General features: G+C 34.7%; 3 protein-coding genes across 4 annotated transcripts in view; 1 reads left to right on the top strand and 2 right to left on the bottom strand.

Annotated features, from left to right (window-relative positions):
- The first annotated feature begins 90 nt into the window (after positions 1-90).
- Positions 91-2,295, top strand: LOC116344238 (puff-specific protein Bx42). The gene is made up of 3 exons (XM_031772694.1): positions 91-412; positions 506-975; positions 1,053-2,295. Exons 1-3 carry the CDS (start codon positions 199-201, stop codon positions 1,977-1,979), a joined length of 1,611 nt encoding a protein of 536 aa, XP_031628554.1. The 5' UTR covers positions 91-198; the 3' UTR covers positions 1,980-2,295.
- LOC116344237 (probable maltase) lies at positions 2,129-4,919 on the bottom strand. 2 transcript variants are annotated; one of them, XM_031772692.1, is made up of 9 exons: positions 4,813-4,919; positions 4,696-4,726; positions 4,184-4,628; positions 3,815-4,126; positions 3,663-3,746; positions 3,210-3,444; positions 3,037-3,144; positions 2,490-2,953; positions 2,129-2,429 (listed from the first exon to the last, which is right to left on the bottom strand). In XM_031772692.1, exons 1-9 carry the CDS (start codon positions 4,855-4,857, stop codon positions 2,279-2,281), a joined length of 1,875 nt encoding a protein of 624 aa, XP_031628552.1. In that variant the 5' UTR covers positions 4,858-4,919; the 3' UTR covers positions 2,129-2,278. The 2 variants fall into 2 exon arrangements, with proteins under 2 accessions (XP_031628552.1, XP_031628553.1); XM_031772693.1 differs by having other exon boundaries at positions 4,184-4,571.
- Positions 4,920-7,746: 2,827 nt separating this feature from the next.
- LOC116343569 (netrin-B) overlaps positions 7,747-26,008 on the bottom strand; it is a 57,990-nt gene continuing 39,728 nt past the window's right edge. Inside the window, exons 3-8 of the mRNA XM_031771705.1 lie at positions 13,152-13,340; positions 12,647-12,796; positions 12,176-12,298; positions 11,691-11,756; positions 11,297-11,498; positions 7,747-10,963 (exon numbers count right to left, since the gene is read on the bottom strand). Coding sequence (XP_031627565.1) covers positions 10,822-10,963; positions 11,297-11,498; positions 11,691-11,756; positions 12,176-12,298; positions 12,647-12,796; positions 13,152-13,340 — 872 coding nt within the window. The 3' untranslated portion in view covers positions 7,747-10,821. The remainder of the gene's footprint in view (positions 10,964-11,296; positions 11,499-11,690; positions 11,757-12,175; positions 12,299-12,646; positions 12,797-13,151; positions 13,341-26,008) is intronic.

Below are 26,008 nucleotides of genomic sequence, written 5' to 3'. Positions count from 1 at the left end.
TCTAATGACACACAAACACGCACGTATGAAACGTATTGAAAGTGAAGTTCATCCGCCATATTGTATGCCCAATGCAAGTGTAATGTCATACGTTTTCATTCACCATTTATCATTGCCTTCATAAAGTCGCAAGAACCATTCGTGTAATTCAACTTTCTTCAAATTTTGTAAAGTGTAGTAAATAATTCTTTTATCACAATGGCGTTATCATTACCGCCACCAATAAATATTTCATACGATCCGGAGATCGATGAAAAAATGCTGCGTGGTGCACCTGAAATGGGTGCTTTGGTGAGTGCTAAAGTGGCTGCACCACCTTATGGACAGAGAAAAGGTTGGATTCCACGAGCCGAAGAGGATTTTGGTGATGGAGGTGCTTTTCCAGAAATCACAGTCGTTCAATACCCATTGGGTAAGTAAAAAAACATTTGATACGTTCAAAAAACGTAAGCTTGAACTTTGGTTTGTTAAGTAAAAAAGCGATTATTATTATTTTTGTCAATAGGTATGGGCGCACCACATAATGCTGGCAAAAAATCAAATGCCTTGGCTATAAAAACAGACGCAACGGGAAAAGTTCGATATGATATTATCGCTCGGCAGGGTCATGGAAAAGATAAAATCGTCTATTCGAATATTAGTCAATTATTGCCAGCTGAAGTACTGGCCGAAGATGACGAACTGTTGAGGCGACCTGATGACGAAAAAGTGGCCGAAACAACAGAAGCTACCCGCCGTGCATTGGAAAAATTAACAAATCAAAAGGTGTCCGCAGCATTACCCGTTCGTGCGGCAGAAAAAGCAGGACCAGCCCAATATATACGCTATACACCGTCGCAACAAGGCGATCAATTTAATTCAGGAGCAAAACAACGGGTTATTCGCATGGTAGAAGCACAAGTCGATCCAATGGAGCCACCAAAATTCAAGATTAATCAGAAAATTCCAAGGGGACCACCGTCACCACCAGCACCGGTAATTATTATTCTATTTTTGCCTGTGTTTTTATCACTTTCGATTGGTAACTAACCCTTTTCGTGGTTCTGTTTCAGGTATTACATTCACCATCTCGTAAAGTAACAGTGAAAGAGCAAAAAGAGTGGAAAGTACCGCCGTGCATTTCAAATTGGAAGAATGCAAAAGGTTATACCATTCCATTGGATAAACGATTGGCGGCCGATGGTCGTGGTTTACAACAAGTACACATTAACGAAAAGTTTGCAAAAATGGCTGAAGCATTGTATATTGCCGATCGAAAGGCTCGTGAAGCTGTCGAGGCACGAACACAATTAGAAAAGAAATTGGCAGCCAAAGATAAGGAAACGAAAGAACAACAATTGCGACAAATGGCACAACGGGCCCGTGAAGAACGTGCCGGTATTAGACCGATTGACGAGGCTGGTACAAATGTGGACACACGTGAACGTGATGAAATTCGTGCTGACCGACATCGTGAGAGAGTTCGTGACCGAAATTTGGCCAGAGCAGCACCAGAAAAACGATCGAAATTGCAAAAGGAGCGTGAACGTGACATTTCCGAACAAATTGCATTGGGTGTGCCTGCAAAACGTGTTAACAATGAGGGTGAAACAATGTTTGATCAACGATTATTCAACACATCCAGAGGGATGGATGCTGGATTTGGTGATGAGGACGGCTATAATGTATATGATAAACCATGGCGTGATGCCAATTCGATGGGATCACATTTGTATCGGCCCAGCAAACAAATCGATCAAGATTTATATGGTGGTGATTTAGAGAAAATTGTTAGTACTAATCGGTTTGTACCCGACAAAGAGTTCAGCGGCACCGATCGCTCAGCACAAAATACACGTACAGGTCCTGTACAATTTGAAAAAGAAGAGGATCCATTCGGTTTGGATCAGTTCTTGAACATGGCCAAGAGAACCAACAGGAAGGACGGGAAAGACGACAAATCATCATCATCGTCATCATCCAAACGCCGAAGAAATTAATCTTCTTTTTTTTATTCAACCTAATAGGGTTTCAACCTTAATTTTTTTTTCAAATAAAATTCTTGATATTGTATAGCCGAAAACTTTTCGGGGTTTTATTTCAATATTTTGCCTAGGGGATCGAAACTTGAAAAAAAACTTCAAATAAACACAATTTTGTAAGAATTATATTGTGATTATATAGTTCATATAAAGCAGCGATGTGAAACACACCCAACAAAAAATAAAATTTTATATTATTCAATATAGTCAAAATGGGTGAACATTCATGAATATGCTTGGTTAAATGCCAATAAAAATTACTTCCGAGCCTCTAGCATTTTGTATTGAAACAATGATTTCTTTTTACTGGATGTTGATGTTTCAGATTTTGATTTCACATCTTTCTTGCCGATTAGAACAAGTCCAGTGCTTCTTGGTAAGTACAGCTTGTGCATGTCAACCGTACCTCTATAAAACAGTAAATGAAATACAGTAAATATTTTGATGTAAATAAATGAGAAAAAATACTTTAATTTGGAATGGATGGAACAAACGTATATTTCCATTTGATCAGGAAGTCCTTTCAGAAATTTATTTGCATTTATAATTCGGTCGTATCGACTGAAATTAAGAAAAACGGCAACTACATCCGATTCTCCTTCGATGTATCGTTTATATGCTAGAACATCGTAATCCTTGCCATCGAATAACATATATGCTCCATATTTCATGATTGGATTTTTTCGCAATTCGCCCAACTTTTGAAAAATATACAAATGGCTGCGATTTGATGACTTTTGTAATTCAACATTGAGCACTTTATAATTACTGCCGATCGGAAGCCATGTTTTTTGGGATTGACAAGTACTAAAACCAGCATTTTTTGTACTGTCCCATTGCATCGGTGTTCGACATCGATCACGATCATAACTATAGCCCTCATCATTTTCTTTCCTAGGAATTGGCACGTCAGTCATTCCTATTTCTTCGCCCTTTTTTAATTTTGAATCATTTTAAGTAAAATTAGAAATGGAAAATGAATTTAGCATACATACAGCCATTCAATTTAGCATACATAATAAGTTATAGTGATTCCAGGCAATGTTTTTATCAATATATTCAGGATGTCAGTACGTTCTTCTCCGAGTCTGGTTGATAATCTTGGTCTATCGTGATTTCCTAACTGAAAATGACGAATAAGATTATTTCATTTTATTATTTTTAAAAGAAATCAGTGTACGTGCTTACAACCCAATTCGGATGAATTTTGCCTTCTTTCGCATATCTCGTCACATGCCCAAGGCAATATTTAACAATTGCTTTGTTGTAAAAAAAAGCTGATGACGAACGTGTTGCATATTGAATTGGATTGAATATGAACGGAACTTCGACTCCATTTTTAATGATCTTGCCTTTCCGAACATTTCCAAAATATTTCAATGTGCCGTCAATATGGCTGGTGTAGTCTTCGGAAAACAAAATCCTATAAATATTCAAAATTATTATTTTTTAATTTCCTTGAACAGTGGAGCATAGGATTCTTATCATTCAGGTTTCTGTTAATCAGTTTGGTCTTTCAGATAAATCGGTGATCAGTCGATTGATCGATTGTAGCAGTCGCAGTAGCCACATTCAACATTGTATGGCACAACAATTCAGTTCACTCTTCTTTAATAAGAGTTGTAATTATCATTAACTCACCGAGGAAAGTTTGAAAATTTCCTTTCTTTTACCACATCATGGAAGTGATAAACTAACTCATACGATTCATCTAAATTTTTTGTACTGAAAAATTGAAAAAATAAAACAAATAATGATAATAATAAAGAATCATGTGAGAATACGTAGCTTACTGAGTATGGTTTAAATTTTTGTGACCATTTGGATCACGATGTGATTCAGGATCATCGAATGGATTTCTGGAAATGTATTCAGGTTCATCATCATAGTATCCTTTTTTATTCGCTTTTGATTCCATTAAAAACCCCACAGCATCCATTCTGAATCCGGCGACTCCCTTTTGTAGCCAAAATCTCATAGTTTCATCTATTTCCTTTTTAACCGCAGAATTTCGAAAATTCAGATCAGGTTGTTCGGAGTAAAATTGATGCAAATAATACTCATTTCTACTCTTCATCCATGTCCATGCACTTCCGCTGAATACACTAAAGCACGCTTAAGTATTAAAATAAAAGAATGTTGAAATCGAATTATCGAAATACCTGCGCCAATTGCTCGGTTCGACTATACTGCCATTTGATAACTTTTTTCCCTTATTCCAAATGTAATAATCTTTATACTTCTTGTAGTCTTTATGTTTCGGATTTGAAGATATTTGAAACCATTCATGTTGATTTGAGGTATGGTTTGGCACGAAATCTAAAATTAATTTTATATCACTTTTGTTACATGCTGCAAGTAATTGGTCAAAATCCGCCATTTTTCCATATTGTGGATGTATTTCTCGGTAGTTTGAAATATCGTAGCCGTAGTCTTTCAGAGGGCTTGGATTTATTGGTGATAGCAAAATGGCATCTACTCCAATATCCTTCAGATAAGGTAATCGATAAATGATTCCGTTTAAGTCTCCAATGCCATCACCATTAGTGTCTTGAAATGAACGTACATAGATATGATAGAAATGTGCATGTTCCCACCATTCATGATCTGTTAACAGATCATGATGATAGGCGTTAGTTTAAGGATCATTTAATTTTTAATTGAATGCTTATACCTTTATTTTTTCCACCCGCACACAACAACACCTTTTGGGAAATAATTTAAAATATTAATATTTTTACTGTTCTTATTTTGTAAAAGTTCTATAATAAAATATCCATTTATTGCTTACAAAGAGTGCAAGGAGCAGTATGAATATTCGAATCGTAAGCGTCATTTTATTTAAAAATTGACACTAAACTGTCGTTCTTGAGAGACACTTCATATTTATACCCCAATTTCAGTTTTTTTTTTAATTATTATTTCGCTAATCTGAATTCTGTTTGCATCATGTTTCTCTTACATCTTTTCATATAATTTTTAAATGTATTGATAACGTTGTTTAAGTTTTTATAAAAAGTTTGTGATAAAATCAGTCTGTGATCAGACGGTGAATAAATTAATAATAATAATAATTTTAAAAAAATATATTGACATTAGTTAATTCATTGAATTTTTAAGCAAAGTTTGGTTTTCCAATGACGCGATATTATTGTTTTCGAATTCTGTTTGGTTTATTTTGCGATCTATTTCTCAATTATTATTTTTTAATATTTATTGTACCGTTTTTAACATCACTTAATTACTTACGCGTGCAAGGAATATTATAAATATTTGAAATGTAAACGATATTTTGCTTAAGAACTGTAAGAAAAATGTGTCTGTTTTCTTTGAAATATTTTAAATATTCATCCGCTTTGGAGACGGCGTATAAATGCCTCTGTATTTTTAATTTAAGACCTACTTTTGTGTAAAATAGTGTCTAGTTCGCTTAGAAATAAAATTGTATATAAAAGACTGCAATATAACGAAAACCAAAAAAATTTGAGGAATAAAGAAATGATTAGAGTTAGAACATTTACATCGGAGTATGCACATTGAACATAATCAACCTTTCTACGTAGCTTGTAGAAATTTTAATTTAATAAGAGTGATATTTGATAATCGGTAAATTGGCTAGTTAAGAAAAATTGTGTTATGAATTAGAAATATGCAATGGACACAGTCGGTATCTGCTGCTCCGAAGTCGAAAAGACTGGTAGCTGGGTATACGATCGGGTAGTGTTTCATTGCAAATGATATTGTAAAATAATTGTGATACATACATTCAGTCTGTGATCAGACGGTGAATAAATAAATAAAATAAATAAAAATGAAAAAAAATTATTTATTATTATACTCTATTTTCAAGGCACAAAATAGGTATCTTTTTGGACATATGTTAATATTCGTTCGCGTCTTTCGTAAATTTTCATACTAGTTTGTAAATGAATTGACAGAATTGCGTAAGTTAAAAAAAAATTTGATATTAAATATGATAACATCCAAGCCATTTGGAATTTTATGTTCGTGACAAACAACAAGTGTCACACACACTTATTTTTTACCAATGACGCACAAACCTTGCATATTCTATTTACCTTTTGTCTGCTTGAAAATCAAATGTCAACCGTCAACTTATTCCTTTTCATTTCAATAATGAAAATGACAACATGAGCGAGGAGTAAGTAATCAGGCTTTCGCTGACGGTCATCAATAATTAAATCAGATCAAATACACTCCAAGAAACAAATATCTTACGTTACATAACTTAAAAACGGAGTCACTTTTTCGAGAGAAAAAATTCGAGTCCGTTTTGTTGCGGTTTACATACTTACATAATATTGGTTAGTTATGTTTTCCATCTGCTTTTCAGCAACAATGTAACTGATTTCTCAGAATCGAATAAAACCAGAGCATGTTTGCAAGTGAATTTGCATATAGATTTTCTGGTTTCTTAGAACGGTGCGGAAGTTTAATCGGCAAATGATTCTTCGAATTTATGTATAACAGAGATTCTACTTGAACCTAATCAGATGAATTTTCGCACGCATTTTTCTAATTATTATTGCCCATCTCCATTGCTTCAACGTTAATTGAATCGAAAGCACACAGAATAAGCTGCTTATGGCAACAAACTGGCAAAACATTGAAATAAAATATGTTCAATTTACTCAAGTTTTTACACACAAACACACACGCATGCATACCTCATTTTCATATATATATATATTTCTTTAAGTGCTGAAACTCAAAACAAAGTTTAGCCAAATGGTTGTGAATTCTCATAAACTATCGATTTCAAAGACTTTGTTGCTGCCTCGTACACCTCGTAGCTGCATGCGTTGAATTTAATCAAAATTTATAGTGGTCTGTAATCGATTCAAAGTTTGAGCGTGTTCGAGCAGACACAGAAGAAGAGAGAGATGATTTTATACATATTCTTCGAAAACGGGCGGAGTCAAAAGTTGCAGTAAAACTCAATTTAATCCAACTATAATTAAATCTAAATTTTACGCGAATTTGAACAAATTATGCTGTGTAATTTTACCTACAAAAAGGGGATAAATATAAAGTTATTGCAATGTTTAAAATTTTCTGCTTATTTAATTTTCCATCGTTGGCTTAATTGGTAAATGCAATAGTTGAAACGATTAAAATAACAATGAACACAATATTCAATGATGATGACGACGATGATTCACCATTTGTGACAAACATCTGGTAATGGGTCATTGATTCAATTCGCATTTAATTCAAACCCATTTGGCTGGTTCAATTTATATTATTGACCTTGAAATTACCTCAATTGATATGCAGCAAGTGTCCATTACAGCAGAGATACAAAGTAATACAATCAACGAAGACCCCATAATATTAAATGCAGAGAGAGAGAGGGAGTTAAAGTGAAATTGCCATTCAAAGAATCTAAAATCGATAAATTCAATTTTTTTTAATCTTTATTGAGGCTGTTTATTGTAAAAAATTTAATTGTTCTTCCCATATTCAATGAACACTAAACGAATGTACAAATAAGAAGTGGTTAATAATAATATAGGATTTGCCTTGGTTCAATTGCACATCGGGTGTTGATGGCGAATCGGTTTATTCTGTTTTATATCTCCACTGAACATCAATACAATCAATCTAATGGAAAACGGATATATATTTTTAAAAAAACGTACAAAAAAATGGTTGAAAGAATAATAAATGCACACATGAAAAAAATCAAGTACACAATGCCAGATAAGTCGCACATTGACCAAATAATTCTCGGCCTTATACATTTATTTAAGTTCTTTATTTTCTCTGAATACAATTACATTGGCAAAACAAATTAAATACATCCGTTATTTGTTGTTGTTGTTATATTGTTTAAATGTTGTTTTTACTTTTTTTGCTCGGTATATTGTACTGAAATTGAAACAATGTGTTCCGTGTCAAATGCGGAACGAGAAAGAGTGAACATCGACAGTAATAATAATAATACATCGACTATAATCAGTCAAAGAGTTAAGTGATCTCTTTCTTGTTTATATTTTTCTCTATGGTCGAAGCGATATGTATTAATATGGAACTGGGAAATAAAATGTAAAAAAAAGAGAGTCGAGCCACAAGGAGGAACATCGAGTATCAGCCGATATAAGTTTGTGTGCGTTTATATTTTCAATGGCAGTCATTAGCTCCATGGTTCCATTGCTCATTTTGTTTTATTTGATGCATTTTGTTGCTGTTGCTTCTATTGCTATTTGCTGGATGCGTAAGAGTTATTCTTCATCATTTTTTTTATTCATATATATATATACAAAATATCTCTTAAAATTGTACGTTTAAATTAAAATAATCAATAACATTTAAGTAAACAATGAAATTTAAAACTGTGTTGTGGGTTGTGTGTATGTTGTCTTTGCGCGCATTGGCATGACAAGTTCATTTATTTCGTGTCATAAGAGTCGGTGAAAAAGAGGAATGGATTGTGTAAACTAGCCCCGCACACGAAATGAACTAGTATTACTAGTCCATTTAATGTGTGTGCACGGTCATAAATTGGATCGATGTCTATTTTCAGAGGTGATTTCTTTTAACGGCTATAATTAAATGAGTGTTTATGGCCGGGATTTTTGCGTCATTTTTTTCCGCTCTTCATCCGTTCAAAATAAAGTAATAAATAAAAAACTTCAAAATGATGTTAAAAAAATTATATGTGACAAACGGTTTTAAATTAGTCCGTTTCGGCTATAAAGTTAAAGCCTGCATTAACATATGCCTCTTTTTCACTTTTGTGGTCTTCATATGACATATAGAGTCTCTACGACTACTCTTCACTCGTGACATATTGAAAAATGAAAAATATTGAAGAAAAATCCATTTAGAAAAATTAAATCCCAATTCAAAAACTTCAAAACCAAATTGAAAGAGCGCGGAAAATAAAGAGAGATTACAAAATACATCTATATACGTTACGGGTAAACAGGCCCTACATTTTACATTCACAATATTCAATATTTAATTTGATTAACTTTTTTCATCTTCTTCTTTCATTTTGTTTACGATAAATCCTTAACTACTGAACTATTATCGAAAAGAGACGTCTTTAAATATTGTATGTGTAAATTTACGATTTAAACTTTTTGTTATGATATATGTATGTGTATATGGCTAACGCTGTTGCATCTGCTTAACATCGTTTTATGCAGATCATAATGATTTTTTTTTTGTTTTCAATTTTTTCATCTTTAGGTTTGTGTTTTATAATAATAATTGATACATCTTAAATAAATAAATATGGTTTTTTTGCAAAAGTAAATCTAAACTTTAAAAAAAAGAAAGAAAAAAAGACACTATGCCAGAGGAGAGAAATGAATTACATATCATGTTATCATGTATATAGATTTAAAGTGCTTAAATGTTAATGTAAAGAGTGTATGTTGTTTGACTTGTTTTTTTTTGTTAAATTTTTCTCTTATAATTCGTGAGTGTGTATCTTATTCGATTTTTCTTCAAAGAAATTTATATATTTATTGATAAATGATTTCGGTTTCGATCGTATTTTTCCGATGTGTTGTTGTTGCTGTGTTTTCGTTCATCTTCTTTCGACGCATCGCATGGTGCGCAACGCGAGTTCACGCTTCCAATGACACAGGCTCGGTGTGTTCATTCAAGTGTGTTGTAATTGTAATAAATAGGTTATTTATCGTTTTTAAATCAAATAATTATTGCGATTCGAGAATATACGTATGGGTTTTTTTCTTCTTTTTCAATCTCTGCCCCAATCTGCCGGTCGCCATCTCTTTCTTTCATTGAGACGACGACAGAGAAAAGGTTGAGTAATTCGATGCAGTTTTTAAACGTGTGTTTGTATATTGTTTTCTAGTCAACTACTTGTATATTATTCAGCGCTCTCAATTTGTATGCTGCATTGCTTATTTTTTTCGTATCCCGTTACATACTCAATTGTTTTATTGATGATGTTAATGTTTGGCGCGATCTCATATTTCTACTTCATTGTATCTGATTCACGTCGTTTGCTGGCATATACACACACATATATTGATAAATATATATATTGAAACTAAGAGATACTATGTATTTATTTTTATATATTTTTTTTTTGGTTATTCAAACCTGGAAAACAAAACAACACAACACACATAATGAAGTGAGTGCCCACGCGCGCACGTCCGCTCATACACAAAATCAATGCACATCATCGATGCCGTTCCACTTTGTAAATGGTTACTTTTTGTTGTCTCTTCTACTGTTGGTGCTGGCTATGTTTTTCCTTTGCTATTGATAAAATGAATTCAATAATTTTGTTTACTTGTTGTTATATTTTGCTCTCTCTCATTAAAACCAAAGAGAGAGGAGAGAGAAATAGCCAATCCTAACGTGTTCTCAATTTGATTTTCGTTAATTTTTCGTCCGATCGAATTATTTCGTCCGAACTATTTGCTTCCTTTAATAACAAAGTCTCTCCCTATTTTTTCTGATTTAAAGTGTATCTCTCGTGCACTACGTTTGTGTAAATAGTGCACGGAATAGTGAAAATCTGGATGATTCAAATGTAATATGAAAAAAAAAGCGGACCGGCCACGGCATATAATGAAATGTATTTGAGTTTGTGTTATTGGATGCTGAAATGATTTTGAGTAGTTTAGCCGTTTGTTGCTGCTACTGACGGCTGTTGTTTTTTATTTTATTCTTATGTGATTTTTGTGTATCGTTATTATTGTTGTTGTATCGTTTGACTGTGGATTTTGTGTATTTGTTCATTACACATCTGTTTGTTGTTGTTGTTGGTTTTGAAGAAGCGTAAACTTGTTTATCCACAAGCATGATCGCGTCGTTGGAAACGTTTCATTCGTCGATACCAATCGTCTTTCCATTCAATGACTATTGAACGTGGCCCAATACCAACCGTACCTGAGGGACTTTCGATGTCTTTGCCCAAAATTAAATATGATCTAAATGGGAGACGGGAGAGAGACAAAACACAAATAAAGAAAATAAAAACGAAAAAAAAACCAATTCAACATTTCGTTCAATGACACATGAATTTATTTGCTGTGGTCGCATCGTACATGTTCACGCACGAAAAAAAGCAACAAGCACACATTCAATTGGGTGTGATGCGCTTTTGGCCATTGGTACATTCCGCACGCAATCGATCTATCGATATATTTATTATATCGGGCAAACGATAAAGCAGCCGGCAGTAAATAATTCCAATTTCCACAGTACAATGTTATTAAACGGGCCTAGCATTATCGCACTAGTTATCTGGCTTATGTACTTACCTATTTGCCTTGAGCTTTGGACAACGACATTCTAAATCTTTAGCCGATATAATTAAAGGTACGCTTTTTCGTACAGTTGTTGCGGCTGAATCTTGGGACTTTTTGAATACGGCCTGGATTTGGATATTGAATTTCGTCGATTGATATGGTGAATCCTTGGCATAGCGGCTCGGTTCTCGTTCAACAATACGACCCATGATTGCTGGTTATTTTAATTTTTTTTTTATTCGTTCAAGTCAAATGGGAAATTTATCACCGCAAGAAAAAGAGAAAAAAAAAATTAAAATTGAGTTCGTCTTTTACTGACTGGAAATAGTTTGAAATTAAATGTATTTTATTTTGAAAATGGTTTGAAAGTGGCATTTATTTCGATGCAAATCCATTATTCACTCACCATAATCTCGTTTGCAAAACTTATTCAAATTGAGCCGTTTCGTTCCGGATTTACACTTTCCGCATTCTAAATGGGGACAGAAAGGCAGTGAAATGAAAATACATTCACAAATATTATTATCATTAAATCGAAGAAATGCATGAAAATGACCAAGCCATAATATATAAAAGTTATTTGAATGAAAATGTTTATTTTCTTTTTGGGTCTTTTTTTCCTTCTTCGAAAAGAGACCTTACTTAGACACAAATTCATTTCGTATTATTTAAATACGGTTTTTGTGTGCAAATACTTTCTTTCTTTCACTCATTGAAAATTGCTCCGTTAAAATCCGTTTAAGCGGAAATTTTCATTCGTTTGTACGTTGTGTTTGTACTTTGAAGCAAAAAAAAAAACATGCATCAAATGAAGTGAAGAGATAATAAAAAAAGAAGTCGAAGAAAAAAGAGAAGAAAAAAACCCATATAGTAATCGAATTGTTATCTCACCTCGGCCGCTGCCACCTCCACCACCACCGTTGTCGCTGTCAGTTTGATATGGATCAGAATCATACTGTTGAACTTCTGGGGCTGTATTCTGTTGTTGTAATGCCGTAATTACACGCGGAATTTCTGTGCATTCAGTGGAAGAAGACAATGAAAGAAAATAAAGAGCATTAGAGTGGTGTTTATGGTGCAATTGCTTGCACAACACAATTCAAATCAGACCATCCATTAAATGTTCGCCTCAAAACACAAAATTCGATGCATAAAATCAATATATACATATATACGGTGCACAAATCTACAGTAAATTGCAAATGCATACTGGGCATTTTAAATTTTGTACAATAGCCTTGGCTCCTTGTGGCATATCGACAGACACGCTCCGATGGAGTAGTCCGAAAGGAAGCAATTGTACAAACCAAACCAAAAAGAGACAAAAAACCGAAAGAAAGAAGAAAATGCAATGAAACTTACTGATGCACGGTGTGATATGTGACCGACTTTGTTGATAGCCACGAGCACATCGATTACAAGTTAATCCAGTTACGCCGTCTTTGCATGGACACTGGCCCGATGTATGATTGCATGTTTTACCAGATGAACCAATCGGATGACAATCGCATGCTGTGTACACAATGAAACAAAAGAAAGAGAGAGAGGGAGAGAAAAGCACATAGTAATAATGGATCAGTTAAAATACATTTGGCCCGATGCTGCTGCCGTACTTATCCAGCAGCACCAGCAACGGTGTTTATTTTATTGAAATTCCGATTTTTCCGAACGAAAAACAACGCTCATATATGCGAAATGATAAAATATATAAAACGTCGCAATTTGTTACGGAGAAAATCGATAATGAATCGCTGCAGAGCAAAAGCGCCACGATTTCTTTCTGAATGAATGGATTTCGATTGGTCGATTATAGCCGATGCGATTCACTGTATTTATATTTGCAAAATATATAGAGAGATGTACTTACGTTTGCATACTTTGCGATGACCAATTGATTTGCTGGGATCACGGTAATAGCCAGCTTTGCAATAGTGGCAATGACGTCCAGTTGTTGCATGTCGACAATTCAAACAAACACCACCCGATACGCGGCCAGAAAGCTTGTACAATTCCATATTGAAACGGCATCGTCGCGCGTGTCCATTACAGTCACAAGCTACAGAAAAAAAACGGAAAAGGGAAGAGAAAAAAAATCGAAAATGAGATATACGCATATAATATATTAAAGTAGAGGTAAACATCAAAGATTTCAAATGATTTATTTTCACTGGTTAAACTGAATGAATGAGCACACACCCTGGCAAACTCAATTGAATTGTGTTTGTATGAGCGCGCGGCGAGAAGTAGAATGAATCAAAGGCAAGTGAATTTTAATCCACCATTCTTTCGATGCTGTCATCGTTCATTTGTTTGTTCTCATCGTAAATTATTTCGGCGATGCGGTTTACTTTAAATTAATACTAATGATAATGAATTAAATTCGAACAAGAAAATATATCACGACTCAACCAATTTTTTTTTTTTTGTTTGTTTTTATGTTGTGTCTTTTCTCTTCATTCTCTTCGTTCTCTTCTTCTCTTTGTTTTTGAGGCGAAAGTAAATCTGTCTGTGGAAATTTGAAAAATGGCTCAATGAATGATGGCAAAGCAACCACAGACCAACGAATAGAAAAGATACGGGAGAAAGAGAGAGAAACATAATAAAAGCACAAATACCAAGGGAACCACTCCGAAAATTGAACAAGTTTCAATTAACATCTCGAGAAAATTCAATTTCATCATTTTATCGTTGAACTGTAAAAGGTCTATATTTCATTTGTACTTATTATCGCTGTCGGATTGTGCGGTTTTGAATCAATACCATCAAGCTCAATACTCCACTTGAATCAAAATAAGATGAAATAAAATGTAAAATATGCGAGAACATGCTCTCTATCTCGCACATCGAATCCGATTTGTATTTACTTAAACGCAACGCATTCGTTGTGGCACAACACGAAGCATTGAAACCAAATACCCATTTCGAATAGAACATTTAAAACAGGAACGATGATGAAAATGATGTAATAATTTGATGTATCCATTACTGTGTTCAAGTGCGATACCTTTTACGATTTATGTATATGCGCTTTATGTATGCGTACATATGAGTGTTAAGTGTCTTGATGTAGGAAAAATAAGCAATGGAAACAGTCGACAACGACGATCTATAAATATCTACCTTTAAACGAATTATGTGGCAATATCAAAGATTTTGTTACGAGAGAGGAGCGAAGAGAGAGGAAAAACACAAAAAAAAAACTGAAAAGCCCTAATGAGCCTTTGTCGATCATGTTCATGTTATATTTGATTTCATGTTTCGGCCATTGCTCGAACGAAAAACATCATTTTTTGTGCTTCATTTTCATCATCTCACTAACAAGCCTTTCAGTTTCGATACCATCTTTTTCTCTCTTGCTCTCTCAGTGTGTCTTTTTGAATGAAGTTCTCTGTCGGTCTCAAATTTCAATGAAAACGAAGAGACACGTACAAAAAAAATAACTCAAGCATTTTCGATCACAGAATTTTATTCAGAGCTACTTGGAGCAGCTCTTTGATTGTCATTTCCTTGAAGTGTGGTTTGGTTTCAATTAATGTTGGTTAAATAGATTAATTAGATCGTGTACAAAGTGCTTCGATGTCATCTAATTATGAGAAAAAAAGATATTTCAAGTGCCAATGGCTCTTTTACTTCCAGTTCTTCTCATTTTTCTTTCCCCTCCTCCAAATGACCGACGACAATGCAAAGACGACGACCAATCAAATCGACATGTTGCTGCTGTATGCTGTCAGTTGGAAAAGAAATGATGTGTCATTTCATCAATAAAATTTAGTTTGATTGAAACCGTGGCATGCACTAACGATGATGAATTTCTTTGAGACCAACACATTAAAGATGCTGGTACATCAAAATGCATTATTATTGCTATATGTCATAAATTATATACGATTCGTTGTAATTTCGATGGAAATTACTTTGTGTGAAAGAATGATGTGGCACTCATGGAAAATAAAGTAATTTCATGCGCACGAGCTAATTTTCATATGAAATATGCATTAGACTAATAAATTCCTTTTGAATTGCCATCATTCTCTTTGTTGACCGTGTATCAAAGAGCCTCTCCCTCCCTCTCTCTCTCTCTCTCTCTCTCTCTCTTGCTGCACGGTTCTATAGCGAAAAATAGGAAGAGATATGCCAGAAATGAAATATATATTCAAAGTATTTTTCATTCAACAGAATTGAGGCGTAAGATATTTCTCTGCACTTACATTGTGTGCATTGGAGTTTTGAATAATTGTGCCCGGAATTCTTCCGGTTCAGAATCATTTCGAAAAACATTGTGCACATTCATGAGATTTGTGTGACTGTGTGACTTCGCAGTTGATTTGCATATAAAATCGTTGTTTATGCGTGTGAGCGTTCGTAAATCAGTTGGAATGACCAAAAATAACAGCAACAACAGCGGCGGCGACAGCAGTAGCACTCAATGGCACAACACAACAGCGCTGAACGTGAGAACGAAGCCAAATTCCAAAATGTGTACAATAAATTAATTTCCAAATGCACGAAATGAAAAGAATAAATAAGCTTAAATTTGTTCAATTTGCTGCCTGTCAGCCAAAACGATTGTGAATGAGAGCGAAAGAGATTTTCGGTGGAGGGCATGAAAAGGCACTTGAGTCAATAGAAATGAACAAATAAACCTCATCGTCGTCATAAGGAAAATTCCGCTCTGGCTCTCTCTCACACAATTCATTCTCTGGGTGTACGGCGCGTAATCAAGGTAATTCAATCACACAAAAATGTGCTTGTTTCGCTCGTTCGCCGAGTTTGCCTTTTCCGTTTTTCACACAATTCAAATATGTACCTAGTTCTGGTTTCTGGCGTGGATCTGTATCTGTATAATAATATTTTTTGTGTCTGTTTACTCTTGACATACACACATTCACATGCAAGATAAATGATTGGAATTGAATGCTGTTTCGATCACGATAGATAAAAACGCATGTAGGGAACGATTCAACTTTTGATAAATCAGCGTTGAACACAACGAAAAAAGAGAAAGAAAAACACGACACCATCATCACAAAACACACATAAATTCCAAAAATTGTGCAAACATTGAGGAACTGTTTTTTTTTATTTCACTTCGTTCGCTTAATTTTTTTTGTACATTTTTGTGCGAATCGATTGAGTCAATAGACTCAAAGTGAGTAAAAACAAGAACTATAGCAAAAAAGAAGCATTTTTTCGATAATTCCTTTGGATTTATCTTAAGCGGTTTTCAATCGTGGTTTGGCATCACGAAAAAAATGCTTCATGAATAAACGCTCGGATAAATCGTTGCCGATGTGTCATTTCCACATTTAGACACTGCACAAGTGTGATGAAAAAACAATGATTTATAATTTTCGCCTTGACAATAATCCGTTTAAATTAAAAATTCATAATCTTTGGTCGCCGTTTGAATGTTCAATTTATTCAATTTTTTTTTGGTTTCGGTAAGTTTGCGCGATTGTTTGTCATGTGTCATCGCTGCCATTATAGTTAGTAGCTGTATGACTTCGATTTTTTAACCGTTTCACTAAATTCGTTCCCACTCTCATGTCATTGTTGCTCTCTCGCATTACAGAGAGATCAGTTGTCGGTGTTGTTGTTAATACATTTTCCTGCTCAATATCTTGGGTAAAATACTAATTTATTTATGATGTTTGTTGAATGAGCGTGCGCTCGCGTGAGCGCGTACAAAGCGTGCTAGAATACTTGTTGACGTACTAATGTGCTATTAATTTTCATAAACAACACAAACCAAATTCAACAATTCCAAATATGTTGCGCCTTTTAGAGTTGGTATGTGTTTCAGTTTTTTTTTTCTCTTTCGTTTAGCATGAAGGAATTACGGTGGAGTATAAAATATGATCGCTTATAGTTAAGCAATTTTTTTCTTCGTTCGGTTTTTTTAAATTTCCATTTAAGGTCATAAATCACAGCACATGTACAAGCAATTTCATTTAGAAAAAAAACGCGTGGTGAAGTGAGCGAACAAACGAACGAAAAAAAATGTGTAAAAAGCCAAAGGTGTTAGAGGTTGTTTTGTGGCACGACACATGGTGCAAGTGTATGCATGCACCGCGAATATGCGGTTCTGATTTTAATAGAAAAAAAAGGAATATGAAAGGCAAAAACAATTCTGATGAATGATATTTTTTTCATTCGCCTCTTCCTCTTCTTCATCGTAATCATCATCATCGTGGCCGTCGTCGTATGTTGTGTTTGTTTTTCCAATTTTTTCCTCATTTTTAACGCGCGCATTTTCCAGGTCTTTTCGTTTGCATTCAAAAGAATATATGAATATGCGCGCATAAAAAACCAATATACTTCATTACGGACACACAAACATAAAGAGAATAGCACACTTTGGCACTAACGACCATACATGCAAATCATTTAAGAGCATGTATTAAAATATATATTTTTAGATAACATAGTGTGTGTGTATCTTTCTCTTTTGCACACACAAAATGCAGTATTTCAGTGAGTCTGTGTGTATCATGTATCGTTTCACTGATGCTGTTGCTGTTGTTGCCGCATATTCACTTGCCACGAGCTACTGTGAAATATTGTAATTAAGTCTGGAGAATTCATAGCGGTAATTATCAACGCCTTATAATATTTACAATATGAACCATGGAGTAAAACATATTGTACAGCAGTGGCAAGAACAGCAAATAGAAACAGTAGGAGAGCCTGAGATGAAATGCATCGTAAAGTATAAAGCAGTGAAAATGGTCGAAACAAATATCATCCATAACGTTGCACATTATAATAGTTTTGCACGACTTTAATATCGCATTTGCCAGATAGATGAGGTTTTTTTTTCTTTCGTATTCGTCCCCATCAGCAATAGCACAGAGCATAATGCACACACACACGCACATATAACTAAACGATATTAAATGAGTTGGCTGCATTTCACGAGTGCTTTGCTTCGCAAAAAACATATGAACATTTTCATTTTCAACTGTGAAAGAGAAATGACATTGCAAAAGCGACATTTAGTTCTAGGCAAAAATATTTGTGTGCATATTGCCTGTTATGCACTGAAATGAAATTCAATGAGAAAATGGTCATGTTAACGTAATTCTACCACATTTTTGGTTGTGTATGTGAAGCAGCACGAGTCACATCATTCAACGATATCCCAAATGAGAACAAGTGAATGCACACTTACAACGAACATGGCCCCAGAACCATATTTGCCAAACAAATAGCATCGCATCATAAATTTTATATGTATGCAAACGGTGGCAGAGCGAATCACAATTTCCCAAAGATATTGTTAAAAGTAAATTGGATTCGTTGGGTTGTGATTTGTGCAAGGGGGCTCATGTGTGTGTGTGTAGTTTTTTGCAGAGAGATGAAGCTAATTTCGGGGGATGCTAAAATGGAAATAACGATGATGGTGTGATGTTTTGTTATGAGGTCACCACATGCAGCTAATTAGTCTAGTGAATTTATTGTTATTGGACGGTGAGAGTAGCTCACATTTCAGCCCATATCAAATTCAAATTAATTGCCAACGCATAATCATTGTTGCGTGTACGGTAGCGTTGTGAATGGGTGTGTGTGTGTGTTCATTCCCTCGTCCAATCGAATCAAATCAATTGCACGCGTTACCACATGAATTATGGTCTTTCTTTCATTTTGCCAAAGACTGTTAACTCTCGGCCTCCGTTATATGCACTTTTTTAGTCAAAAGCGTTCATCATTTGAAACGAAATGAAATCGTACACGGTTGTATGCAGAGAGAACGACGATTTATTACATTGTTGCATAATTTGACAGTCATTCACCGCACAAAAGCGGAAAAGTCGTAAAAAGAGGTTAATTTACTATAATTCTGGCTACATTTGTCGGCACTCTCTTTCTCTTTAGAATAACATACACGCTCGCTTAACAATACTAACAAAAAAAATGCACACAATTTCACCGAAGTAATGGAAAAACTTGAATAAATTTTCAAACAAACAACGAAAAAACGACAGAAGTGAGTGAGAAAAAAGAAGAGGAGAACCAACGACAAACATAATTAAATATTCAATACCAAAAACAGACATAAATTCACAGAAAATGCATAATCAGTGTAGGAGTGTTTTTTCGTTGTTTTCGTCGTCGCCGTCGCCAGTTCTCTTGTATTGGCACAACCGTGCATTTATAAGCAACCGATATGAATGGAGATGTTTGTGTTTTTCATATGATGATTATTATGTCTTTTTCGGGTAAATTACAGCTGATAAACCGAAAAACAGCTAATTTATATGCAACGGTACGGATTTTCATTAAGCAAGCATGTAAAAGATGTGTAAGCACTAAGCAGATGAGCGTTCGAATAGAGACACAGAGAGAAAGAGAGAGAGAAGAAAAAAACAACAGTGAAAACAAACAATTCTCGCTCGTTCGGCGTTGTAGACAATTCGACTACAGCATCCATGTGTAACACACACACAAAATATGCACCAGTAAACCACAACATTCAACAACCGCCGGTCTTTTCACAAAACTACAATTCTTGAAATTTCATTTTTCCAACGCAAACGAGCGCGCACAGACATAAATAAGAATACGAACAAAAAAAAAATCAAACGAAACGGCGGTGAAATACGCCGAACGAAGGGCAAAAAAACACAGAACGATTTAAGTAAATAATTTTTTTATGATGCTCTCTAGGATTGTATGTGTACCGTTGTGTACGCTCTTTGCCTCTTTCATGCTTTTGAAAGCAGATAATTGTTAAACAAATTATGTACTGATGTGTACTTCCCCGCACAAACTGCAGTCCAAAAAATTGCAGCTAGTAATGGAAAAAGACGGGGGGGAGGGGAGAGAGAAACCGAATCGCATACGCAAAATTCACATTCAAAATGAATTTAAGTAAAACCGCGTGATGAGGCACAACGATGAGCCACACAAAAAAAAAATAATGCGCTGGTAAAATAATTAAAATTTGTCGGGAATTGAATAGATTGCCCGCAGACGACGATGCCAAAGCCGAACAACTTAAGTGAATTAAGACCAAAATATATGTATATGTGAATAGCTCAGAGCAAAAAAGTGGCATATTAATTGCTAGGACGACGACAGTCAAGTGCTCTTTTTCCATTATTCTTTTCAATGTTTTAGCATTGTTTTCATTTTTTTTCAGCGTGCAAAAAAGCGGGCAAAACAATGATTTGAAGAAAAGAAAGAAGGTCCACGGATGTAAAACGAAAAAATCTTTCCAAATGACTCGAGCGAAAAAAAGAACCCTTTTTTGCATTGATTAACGGACAAAAAGAAGCGTTCGCCATTTCGTCAGGATACTCCATCATTTTTGCTCTGCGTCTGACACTTGCTTCTGGTAAAAGTTTCATTTGGTAAATAATTATTATTCCGACATCGCAAATACTTCGCATAAAAGTTTTCGATGAACATTGTCAGACACTGAATACATATACTGAAATTTTGCCGTATAGTTCAATGCATTCGCTCATTCGTACATATTCAGAAGGCGCACATACATATAAAAAGGGAACAGTTTAATCTAATACTGGCCGCTTATTATCATCGAAACAATCAATCGGTGTGTGAGGTTTTGTTGGACGATGAAAAACTCGCTTCTCTTTTTTGTTGGTCTCTTGTTGATTGAAGCTTTTCGTTCCACACAATTATTCGTCATATATGTATTCTGAACGAGTTTTCCCTTTAGTTTCGATACAAAAACAGTTTTTCGTTTTATTTTCGTGCAATCGAATAAAGTTTTTCAGCTTTCAATACCTTTTCGTTCGGAGGAAAGAAGTAGAGAAAAAAAGTGAATGGATGAATTGAATGCGATGAGTTGAAGAGTTCGAAGTCATCAGCACGAACCTCTAGCACGAATGAAAACGTGGCCAAAGCTTGATTTTATCGCAAAATATTGTGAGCTGAATCTTCAATTGGCCAATAGATAGATAAGTTTGGTGAACTTTTAGTCGAACTACTGATGCTAATTTGTATCGATGCGAACGCATACATACAGTAAAATCTTTAAGCGTTTTTACCAACACATTGTAATAATAAAATGGTTTTGGCAACAAAACCGATATTCACTTATTATTTCTTGTTATAATTGACAGCAACCAATTGGCATTCATGTATACAATGTATCTGCACATTTACACCAACAGCCATTTCGATTTGGAATGGTTTGTTGGCACAGTGTGACTAGAGAGACTGGGGGGAGAATTATTATTATTAGCAATAAAATATAGGCATGAAGAGAAAATACAGTGATACAACAGTAGATATCATTAAATTGCTTCACCAAGTTCCCGAGACCAAGTCATTGAAAAATATTAAGTGTTATCATCTCTGTCTTGCTCATTTGTGCTCTTGCTCTTGATCATTTGCTCGTTGATTCACGCTCTTTAGTTGGATGTTGTCGTGGTCTCAACACAAAGTGACCACTTCCATAAATTCTTGAGATTTGATTTATAAATTTTCTTTTCCTCTGAACCATTTAAGGTTATTTATAATCGGATTAATATTGAACTTGCGTGTGTGTTTGTCGAATGTATGTATCCCACTAGTAAATGATTATTAGCTTGGCTAACTGTCTAGACGATATGTGAGTATCGCCTATACGCTAGAGAGAGAGAGAGAGAGAGAGCATAGGAAAGTATCTAAAATGCAGCTAGCGGTAGAGAATTTATCATTAATTTAGTTGGTACTGATTAAAGCCTCAATCTGCTTGGCGCTCGGCGGCCACCTCATTCAATATTCCACATACATATAATCGAATGCTATTTTGCTTCTTCTATTCATGCCAATCGTGTTAAACAAATAATAATCCAATGTGCACAATAATTTGGTATGTACGTGCGTGCATCGACCACAAGCAACACCGTGAATCACTTCGATCAATAGATCCAGAGTGATGCATTGTGAAATCGTTAAATGGTGAAATTTTTTCGCCATAATCAAACATTTATAGGCTTGACCGTAAGCTATATTTCGCCATTTAGCGGAGAGCATTCGAGAGATTGGACTTGTTTGCGCAATCCAAAACTGTTCCACATTTATCACTCTCTCTGTCGCTCGTTCGTTCTCTTTCACGTTTTCAACAGCATTCAATTTTAAGTTATTAACTTATTTATCACGATTCCGCCAGCTTCATTCTCTTGTAGTTTCCATTTCGCACCGCCACCTTTTCGTGTAGTTTAACGGAAGTAGAAATTAATTTATAATTATCTATCATCGGTGAAAAATATGAACTTTAATTAGAAAGCCTTTCGAAAATCTTATCTACGTCTTCAGAAAACACAAAAGAACTTCTCGCAGCAAACTCCAAACTTAATAAGCAGCACAAAGTTGTGCAAAAATGAAATAAAAAAAGTTTTGTTTGTTTTTTTTCGCTGGTTGATTTTACCATTTTTCATAATAAGAACTCGTGTAATAATAATAAATGAAAGACGCAGAACGAAAATTCCAGACCGAAGCACAACATTTCAAGATAGAAGATATCATGTTATTCTCTTTTTTGAATAGCTCAACGTCAAAATGTATCCTTAAAACAGAATACTTTTTCTATTTACTCGGTGTATTTTTTTGTGTCTCAGCCCATTTTCGTCGTTGTTTAAAAGTATTTTTCATATTTGTTTTCTATTTTATTGTTTATCTCAGTGTTTTTGAATAATTCTCCTGAATCATCGAAAAATATGAATTTTGTTTTTTCAGTCGGTCTCAACAATTTTTATTTCTTTTGTGTATTTGTATACACACTCTTAAAAAATGTATGCAATAACATTGGAGCATGAGCATACTCACGAATATTCCAATGAAATCTCGTTATTATTATTATTTTTTTCTCATTCGTTGAATGTTTTTGTCCCTTTTAAAGTACTTCATTCGTTTCATTTTTTTTTTCACGTTTCAAGTTGGATTTTTTTTTATTCACTTTGGTGTCTTTTCTGAGATTTACTCTTCGCTACAAAGGATTCTTCTGATTCGTTTTTCGTCGTCGTCGTCGTTGTTGTTGTTGTTGTCATTTTTTGTTTCACATTCATATCAAAATAGAACAGTGTGCACGCATGAAACATTAAGCATGGACAAACAAATCCACAAGAGCTATGTGTACAATCATACATGCAATAGCTGCATCATCTTCACATGATTCCGAAATGTCATAACTTAAACAGATTTATTTATAAAATTCAATTCGTTTTGAGACAGGGCAAAACGGTGCGCTCGGATCATCTCTTATACGATTGAGAATGGTCGTTGTCGTTGCTGACTCTCTTTTTTTTGCTCTCTCTCGTTCTTTTCACATTCGAATTTTCTCTCTTTATAGATTTATTCACTTTAACGATGCGCAATTTATGCACGAACCAAAACACACGACATTATATACAGTGCTCATAATAATTACCGTGCCTATCAAGCGGAATATTTTTCGTAGTATTTGCTTTTAACAACCGAGCAGAAAATAGAATATATAAATTTTTCATATGTGTACACACATTTGTTGCGAAGAAAGAAGCAAACGACGAATTATTGTATATCTGTTTTCGAATGACAACGACAACAGCACATCTCGTCTGGAACGATGTTTCGTGCAAATGCATAATAATTTTGTTGTGCGTTGTGCGCGTGAATACCTTCGTTCATCATTCAATCTGCACGCACATATTCAATTTCTATGGCGACGATGAAATATGTTCAATTTTAACGCTTTTGCTAATTGACAGACATATTTGACCGAAATGCTCTCTCGATGAGTTTGTGTTTTGTTTGGATGTATGTGTCTCGGTAAATTTTCGAATTTTTGAAAGCAGCTAAATAATTTCGAAACAATAGTGCATAATCGGAGCCGAAGCAGGTGATTCGATTATATTTTTGATTGTGATGTAATTACAAAGCAAGTGTTAAAAATATTTGTTGTATGAACGAAAATGCCAAAGCGAAGTAACATCAGCAGCCACTATGGATTAGTGTCAGTTTGAGTAATTTAATTTTCACAAGCTGTCATGTGGCTTTTGAGTCCGTTCGACCGTCGCTGCACATACATATTTGTTCTAAACGTGTCGGTACATTCGTTCACAACGTTTTAACAACGAAAAATATACATTTTCCAAAAGGTTGCCCTTTCGAATGCCCTTCTCTCGTTTGCTCTCATTTATTCAATCTATGTATGTCTCTGGTGATTTGGTAGATATTAGTCGAGCTGAATGTCAAAATGAACCGATTTTTTTGTTCGTCTTTGTTCAAAATATAAGAATCGAATGACTATATTTGAAACAGCAACCGTTCTTTTTTCTCATCATATTTTTAAAAATTCATTGCTTTTCATTTATGCTTTTTTTAATGTTCGTTCGCTCAATCCAATCAATTTTCATCAATTTCAATCCGACATTTTTTTCCGCTTTTGTTCGATCGAAAAATGAAAAAAGTTCTCAGAAAACATTTGCTCCTTTCGTTTGGTTACAATCTAAGAAATCTGTTTAATGTTTTTTTCCCATTTTACGATGTGCTCATCTCTTTAGCTATTTAATTTTGTTGTATCTGCTGATAAAAAAAATATATAGAAAAAAGCAACAACAGAAGAAAAAGAAGAAGAAGACCAATAGCATTGCGTTTTTGTGAGAGCGAAAGATTCGATTTCAGTTCTTGCTTACAATTCATGAAGTTGTTCGCATAAAGTCGCTTTTATCAGCGAAAAACTCAAATGCAATTTATAGGATGTAATATACGATTTGAATCCATTTTTGTGATGTTTGTTCATTCTCTCTGCCCCACGTTCTCCGGCATGCTACTTGGAATGTCTAGATTTTTCGTTCCGTCATTCATCGTTTTTAGCTGTAGCATATACTCAACATTCATATTGCTAAAATGTGTTTTTGTTATGTAGCTCGTTTTTTCTAGCATTGTTGGATGCGTTATGTGTCGCTCTAGCATTTCTATCTAAATGTGTGTGTATGAGTGTTTTTTGTTCATTCTTTCTCCTCGACACAGAACATGAACACGATGATAAATTTAAATTTGTTTATTTCAATTTGGCGAATGCAATACGAATGGTGTGGATCGCTGTACACAAAATGTCGACTCGACTATGTGCTTCGAATTCTCTTCAGCATCTTCCTCTCTGTTCCTATTGCTCGAGTGTGCTTTTTCTGTAGTCGGATGCAACAACAGCAAAAATAAAACACCTAATTCAAACGACATACATGTATTCGCAGACACACACTCACTCATAGGTTTGTCTATCGAATCGAGTTCTTTTTTTTCTGTGAGCCATAGAGCCAAAGACATTGCAATACGAGGGCTGCTCCATATATTTCTAGAATTGGCAATACTGACGTTGCTAGATGCAAACCATTGTCATATTCGTTAAGTTTGACATTTTGTAGCCTAAACATCTTCATACAACGTTCTATCATACGCGCGCTATTTGTATTGTTTAGAGTGACATCTAAATTGCGTCTCAGCAAAAAAATGAATTTTACTCGTGAAAATTTCCGTGCGATAATTTACTACGACTTTGGATTGGGTGTATCTCAACAACAGTGTTTTGATCAACTTCATTTGGTCTTTGGCGATGAAGCTCCATGCAAGGCCACTATATATCACTGGTTTACTGAATTCAATCGTGGTCGTCATTCGCTCATCGACGAATTCCGTGAAGGTCGTCCAAAATCGGTTGTTGTTCCAGAAACTATCGATGCTGTCAGAAACATGATAAAGCAAGATCGTCATGTCACATACCGTGAGATT

This window comes from Contarinia nasturtii, unplaced genomic scaffold (assembly GCF_009176525.2).
Source record: "Contarinia nasturtii isolate CC-2019 unplaced genomic scaffold, AAFC_CNas_1.1 Cnas_scaffold_1037, whole genome shotgun sequence".
In the NCBI taxonomy this organism is placed as follows: Eukaryota; Metazoa; Arthropoda; class Insecta; order Diptera; family Cecidomyiidae; genus Contarinia; species Contarinia nasturtii.
This window is presented reverse-complemented; position numbering and strand designations above follow the sequence as displayed.

Bases quoted from the DNA above. Each gene is read 5' to 3' on its own strand.
- LOC116344238 (XM_031772694.1), top strand. From the start codon at position 199: ATGGCGTTATCATTACCGCCACCAATAAATATTTCATACGATCCGGAG. The intron at 413-505 runs GTAAGTAAAAAA...TTTTGTCAATAG, and splicing joins AGTCGTTCAATACCCATTGG to GTATGGGCGCACCACATAAT. The intron at 976-1,052 runs GTAATTATTATT...GTTCTGTTTCAG, and splicing joins CACCGTCACCACCAGCACCG to GTATTACATTCACCATCTCG.
- LOC116344237 (XM_031772692.1), bottom strand. From the start codon at position 4,857: ATGACGCTTACGATTCGAATATTCATACTGCTCCTTGCACTCTTT. The intron at 3,747-3,814 runs GTAAGCTACGTA...TCAATTTTTCAG, and splicing joins AAAAATTTAAACCATACTCA to TACAAAAAATTTAGATGAAT. The intron at 3,145-3,209 runs GTAAGCACGTAC...CGTCATTTTCAG, and splicing joins AAATTCATCCGAATTGGGTT to TTAGGAAATCACGATAGACC.